We start from the raw sequence: 7,263 nt of genomic DNA, 5'->3' as shown, positions 1-7,263 counted from the left end.
CGGGATTACCGGATATCGGAATCCGGTAATACCTTCCGGATTCATGAATCCGGAATAAATGAAATAATGTGTTCCGGCTGAGGGGGTGTTCCGGAAGTAAAATGCAATAATATGTTGTTCTCCGGATTTGTGAATCTGGAAGCTAAAATTTCATTACGGATGGGTTGATCCGGTACAGTATTTTGTGTTATGGATTCATGAATCCGGAATGCTTTACTTGCATTATGGAGTTATGAATCCGGAATTGTATTTTGTGTTATGATGCATTCCGGATTCATGAATCCGGAATGGTTTTTTTGTGTTATGGATTCCTGAATCCGGAATAGTCTTTTTGAGTTATGGATTGTTGGATCCTGAATGATTTTTTTCACTTATGGATTCATGGATCCGGAATGCAATAACTTTGTTTTATTTTTTTTATTCGTAGAAGCATGGGTAGTAGTGAAGAATTTGAACAACAATTATATGATGGTGTGAATGTGTGGGATGATGATGATATTGAGAAGTCATTATCTAAATCGAAGGGATATGAATGTACAGATGCGTTTATTACAGATGAGGTAAAGTTAAGTTTGTAAAGTATTTTTAAGTTGTTTGTTAATTAGTAAATAATTTGTTATGATAACTTTTGTAGGTATTTCGTACTCGGGATGAGCTCCTAAAGTGGGTTAGAAAAGTTGCGTTTGACTTTGGTTTTTGTATTGTGATATTGAGATCGGATACTTCAACTGGCCAACGAGAAAGAAAAACATTTGTGTTATTAGGTTGTGAGAGAGGAGGTCAATACAGACGATATAAGAAGGATTTACAGGTTACTGAGAGTGGAACTAGGAAATGTGGTTGTCCTTTCAGATTACGAGGGTATCCAGTAAAGAGTGGTGAAGGGTGGATATTGAAATTAATTTGTGGGTCTCATAATCATGAGTTGGCAAATACATTGGTTGGTCATCCATATGCTGGTAGGTTCACATGTAGTGAGAAGTCAATGCTTATGGACATGAGAGACAGTTCGGTGAAGCCTAGAAATATTTTGCTGACAATGAAAGAGCATAATGAGAAAAATATGAGCACAATAAAGCAAGTTTATAATGCACGATATATGTACAAAAAATCAGTACGAGGTGATAGAACTGAAATGCAACAATTGATGATGTTACTTGAGCGTGATATGTATGTCCATTGGTCTAGGTTTGAAGAAGGGACGAATGTTGTGCAAGATTTATTTTGGACACACCCTGATTCAGTGAAGCTATTGAATGCCTTTAACATTGTATTGATGATGGACAGTACCTATAAAACTAATAGGTATAGGATGCCCTTGTTTGAAGTTGTTGGTGTAACCTCAACGGGAGTGACCTTCAGTGCTGCATTTATGTTACTCGCATCAGAACGTCATCATAACTTTGTATGGGCCCTTGAGAAGCTAAAAGGTTTGTTTTTGAGATTTGATTCATACCCGAAGGTTGTGGTTAGTGATAGAGATATTGCTCTAATGAATGCAATAAATGTTGTGTTTCCCGAAGCTGCTAATTTGTTATGTCGTTTTCACATTGATAAAAATGTTAAAGCTAAATGTAAAATGATTGTTCATCCAAAAGAGGCATGGGATCAAGTGATGGAATCTTGGGGAGCAATTGTTGATTGTGAAAATGTAGAGTCCTATGAACATCGTGTTGAGGCATTTAATGTTGTTTGTTCACCATGGCCTATATTTACTGAATATGTGATTAGTACTTGGTTAAATCCACATAAAGAAAAGTTTGTTAAGGCTTGGACGGATAAAGTCATGCACTTAGGCAACACGACAAGTAACAGGGTTGAGTCTGCACATTGGAGTTTAAAGAGGATCCTTGAGACGTCAATGGGGGACTTATGCTTTTGTTGGGAATCCATTAATAAGATGATCATCTTGCAACATAATGCAATTAAATCTTCATTTGAAAAGAGTTTGCATGTAGTGAGTCATGTCTTCAATGTAACAAGATATAAGAAATTGCTTGGCTTCGTATCGAAATATGCTTTGCAGTATATTGCAGAAGAGAGTGATCGAGTTCAATATGTTGGTTTAGATAAATCTCATTGTGGGTGCACCATTAGATCTACTCATGGCCTTCCTTGTGCTTGTGAACTGGCTTCCTTTGGTGTGGGTAGCATACCATTGCAGTCAGTGCATCTCATTTGGACACGATTAAGCTTTTTAGATATTTCAAGTGATGATACTTCAGCAGAGTTGTCCATCCAACAAGAGTGGGCTGTCATCATGAATCGTTTCAAGGAGGTTGACATGGCTGGTAAGATTAACATCAAAGCCAAATTACGTGAGATTGCCTATCCAGATAACACATCTTTATGTCCACCAAGGGAGAAAGTCAAAACAAAAGGTGCACTAAAAGGGCGTCAGAGTAAAATTGGTAGATCAACGAAGCGAATTCCTTCTTACTTTGAACATGTTGATGCCATTCTTTCACAACATGATAGTTCATCTAGTTTGAAATGTAGCAAGGGATTTATTTCAGAGACTCCTCCGACCAAATCAATACCAATGCTACAACAATTTCCGGTGGAAATTCATCCTTACATTGTTGATATTGTTGATGTTAAGGCTGACGGTCATTGTGGCTATCGTGCGGTTGGTGCATTATTGGGTATGGGAGAGGAGTCATGGGCTATTGTACGCATGAACTTGCATAAAGAACTTTGTCAATGGCGTGAAGAATATATTGATTTGTTTGGCGGGGATGAACGATTTGAATTTTTGAAAAATTCACTTCTAGTTGACCACATGGTAATTGTATTCATTCTAAATGATGTTATTAATTGTAAAAAGGTGTATAAGTGGATTAACTTGTTACATTTTCTTCTGTTTGCAGATAAGTACAGATAAGTGGATGACAATACCAGATATGGGATACGTTATTGCAAATCGATATAATGTGATTGTTGTGTGTTTATCTCTTAAACAATCATTGACTATTTTTCCATTAAGATCCCAACCTCCAACAAATTTTAATCATCACCGCATCATCTGTATTGGACATGTTCATGGAAATCATTTTGTTCAGGTTTGTTAAACTTCATTATCAATGAATTTTAGGAATCATAGAAAAACATAATTAATGACATTGCTTACAATTTTTAACAGGTTCAGTTGCAAGAAGGTTGCCCGATTCCACCAACAGATATTTTATGGTCTACTCATTGTTATCCAATTGCCCAAACATGGTGTTCATATTATACTAGTCGGATGCAAATGTTTACACAAATTATGTCCATTAGACGACATTTATAGTTGTAATTGCATTGATAAATGAATATGTTAACACTCTAACTATTATAAATGCGCAAGAAGAATTGTCTAATTTCATAACCAAAGTGTTCATTCATCAAATTAAAAAATAATTGTAAACTAAGTCTTTCTTCACGAAATTAAAAAACATAACAACAACTAAAATGATGATCATCATCAACGTCCGTGTCGTCGTTTGCGGACATACACAGACATGTCCTCAGTGGCTGATCGGGCTAGCATCAAGGCTGTCTGTGTCCCTTCCCATGCAGGTGAATCCTCGGTTAGATGACCATCATCTATAATCAACTGCAAGGTGGATGCTATTCTTCTACAAAGACCCTACAATTATAAACAAATTACATTAATTGCAATTGAGCATGTATTATTTAAATAAGCAAGTAATAAGTTCTTACTACTGCTCTGAATTCTAATAGTATAATATCCCAACTGTGATGGCAATGGCCACAATCAGAATCAGCAATATGCTTATCAACCAACAGAAAAACCTGCAGCAGCAGCTTCTTCTTTTCTTTGGTGTGACTCTACTTAAACTTCACCTAAATCCGAAACACTACCGGATTCCTAAATCCGGAACACTACTGGATTCCTAAATCCGGAATACTACCGGATCCTTACATCCGAAAAACTAACGGATCCACAAATCCGGTAAACTACCAGATCCCCAAATTCGAAAACTTACCGGATTCTGTGATTTGGAATGTGAAATAACATTTACGGAAACAACAATCCATGAAAAAAACGGATACCAAAGTCCGGAACACATGAATGTACCTTTATGAATGTGAGATGGATGAGATTTGGAAGAAGAAGCTATTGCAAGAGATTGCCACTGAAGAAGACCTCTGCTGTTGAAGAAGCCGGCCAGCCACCACGCACAAATGAGCATCATTTTAAGTTTTTAGGGTTTTATAACATCAAGGGTAATGTTGTAATTTCAAAAATTTTAAAGGGCAATTTTGTCTTTGCACAAGACTGTGGGGGTGCAGGAAAAAAAATGTGGGGGTGCAGGAAGAAACACCCTTTCTAGTAATGCATAAGCCTTCAATAGAATGGGCCACGGGTTTTGTTATATGGGCCAATATACATTATTTTCTGGTCTTTTTGCGTCCTGCACCCCTATTTTTCAACTTGACTGAATTGCCCTCCTTACGCTTCTCCCTCACAGAAGAAGAATAAGGAGGAAGAAGAGGAGGAGGAGAATGTTAAAGAGTAAGAAAAGCTAAAAAAATGTTTGTTCTATAAAACATTTTTCGGAATACATGTGTTTTGAAAAGCTTGTTTCAGAAAACATACTCCAGAAAATACATTGCAGAAGGTACTGTATATGTTCTGGTCCAGGAATCATGTTTAATAAAATTTATTTTACAATGTATTTCATGCATTCTAAAATTTTATTCCAAAAATATTATTAAAATAATGTTTTAGAATTTATTTCATGAATTGTGAAAAACATGTTTGGAAAAAAATTTGGAATGTGGAAGTCATTTTAAAGAAGAGTAATGGTCATTTTGAAAATTATGAGGGTACAACAAGAAATTATGGGGTGCAGAAAGAAAATGCCTATTTACTAACCATGTGGGCCGTTATAATGGTCCTCATTTCATCATGGACTGTTTCTTCCTGCACCTCCATACCTTCTTCTCTCACCTCCATAAATTTTCAAATTTCTAAACTTGCCCCTCTATAATATTTCGGATTACATAATCTGTAAGTCATTTTTCAAATTTGTAATTAGCTTTCGGATTACATAATCTATAAGTTTTTTTCAGATGCATGATTACTTTCCGGATTACATAATCTGGAAGTCTTATTTAGCTTCCAGATTATGTAATCTAGAAGTCTTTTTTCAAATGAGTTTCTGGATTACAGAATCCATAAACTACTCTATGGAGTAACATAATAAGAATAAAAATATATTTTTATACTGTGTATGGAGGTAACAGAAGAAGATATAAACATGCAGGAAGAAAGAGTCTTCATCATGAAACAAACATAGATACTAAAATGCTACTATAAGTTTATTTATAAACTCAATAAAGCTACTAACACGATCAAACTAATTAAACTAGCTAATCTAAGCTAAAATTATGTAATATAAAAGAATTTCTGAATATTAATAATTTTAAATAAATATACCTCTCATTATTCTGAACCTTCATCTCATACTGAAATTCTCAAAGTAAACACAGAAAACAAAATATAGTCAATAATAAAATCTAATCTATAAACTAAAATTATCTTATCTATAAACTAAGTTATATAGAATAAAATGTATATAGTGACATTTAATTCCTCTTTATATTTCATATATATAATTTTATCAACTACAAGTTGTGAAATTGTGAGTTGGTACAAGATAATTTAGCTATATTATTTGTTTTAATATTACTATATGTAATATGTGTTTTTTTTACAGTAATAAATATAAATTTTGTTACGATTTATATATTATTTATGATTAACTTTTTATTTGTCATAAATATAATTTATAATAATAATAAAATTAAAAAATTTACAATAATTAATATTAAAAAATTGAAATATATATGATAAATAAGAATGTTACGTAATTAATATTAAAAAATTACAATAATTCTTATTTTTCTTATGATAAGAATATAATCAATATAAAATTTAATAAATATTTATAAATTAATGTGTATTTATTTTTACTGATAAATTATCAGTTATTAAAATATTAAAATATTTATACTAATAATAATGTTATAAATTCATTCTTATATATTTAATAGAAAATTTACGCACATATATTTATACTGTGGCAAAAATGATGAAATTTTGTATATCTTTGAATTTATGATTTTTTTTATAAGTAAATAATATTTTCATTTTGTTGCATTATCATTAATAATTAGTGATCAATATTTTTCAATATTTATATTATTTTTTAATTTTTTTAATTTTTTTAATTTTTTACAAATTTTTTTTATTCAAAATAACAAAAGATACATGTCATAAATAATTACTCAATAACATAAAATGTCATTGATAAAATTATTATTTTTAATGAGAATATAGTTAATAAAAATTATTAAATGTTTACATATTATTAATTTTTATTATTATTATATCATTAGTAACTATTAAAAAAAATGTTGTTTCATTTCAACTATACTCTCACTGTGCCACTTTAAAATTATAATATTTATTTTGCTAATATATTAAATTATCTATCTTATTATACCTTTATATTTTTTATTATATATAATAGTTATATAGATAGATCAATTGAAATAAATAGATACATAGGTTTCATTTAAATTTAGATCATCAAACACAATAAACATAATTAATAACAAAGTTCGATTTATAAAAATATATAAAACAATACTCAATTGTCATGGTTATCATCTTCATCAATACTACTATTTTCTTCATCATTTGTTAAATCAATATTTTCATCATCACTTTCTTCGTCACCTTCATCAATAACTTACATAGACATTATTGAATTTTCATTAATTGTGGATTGAGTTAAGTCATTTCTATCCAATGAAAACTCGTGTTCATTATCTGACACATTAGATGTAAATGAGATTGAGTCAATGTCTTCGTTTTCTTGACACAACTCATTTATAGACTCCTTTAGCATATCATAAAAATCTTGTGGTTTTATTTTTACTACTACTAGCTAATTAAGGTCTATGGTGTCTTTAGCATAATACATTCGTTGAGCTTTACTAGCTAAGTTATATGGTTCCTTAGTCTTCAATGTATGTTTGTTATTAATAACAATAAATTCATATTTGTCTTTCTTGTATCATCTCTCTTTGGAATACACATTCCACTAATCACATTTAAATGAAATAATTTTATTTTTACTAGAGTAACTTAATTCAATATTATTTGTTAAGACACCAAAGTCATCTAAATTACTCGTATTCTCATCACCTCTAACTAAAAATCCACTATTTTCTAATTTTAAATACATG

The 7,263-nt window shown here is 31.3% G+C and overlaps 1 protein-coding gene across 1 annotated transcript; it reads left to right on the top strand.

The window, feature by feature from the left end:
• The first annotated feature begins 431 nt into the window (after positions 1 to 431).
• On the top strand, positions 432 to 3,356 carry LOC137808986 (uncharacterized). Its single transcript, XM_068610131.1, has 5 exons — positions 432 to 560; positions 635 to 1,163; positions 2,655 to 2,791; positions 2,871 to 3,062; positions 3,143 to 3,356. Exons 1-5 carry the CDS (start codon positions 432 to 434, stop codon positions 3,287 to 3,289), a joined length of 1,134 nt encoding a protein of 377 aa, XP_068466232.1. The 3' UTR covers positions 3,290 to 3,356.
• Positions 3,357 to 7,263: the final 3,907 nt, after the last annotated feature.

The sequence above is a fragment of the Phaseolus vulgaris genome, chromosome 2 (assembly GCF_000499845.2).
Source record: "Phaseolus vulgaris cultivar G19833 chromosome 2, P. vulgaris v2.0, whole genome shotgun sequence".
Taxonomy (NCBI): Eukaryota; Viridiplantae; Streptophyta; class Magnoliopsida; order Fabales; family Fabaceae; genus Phaseolus; species Phaseolus vulgaris.
This window is presented reverse-complemented; position numbering and strand designations above follow the sequence as displayed.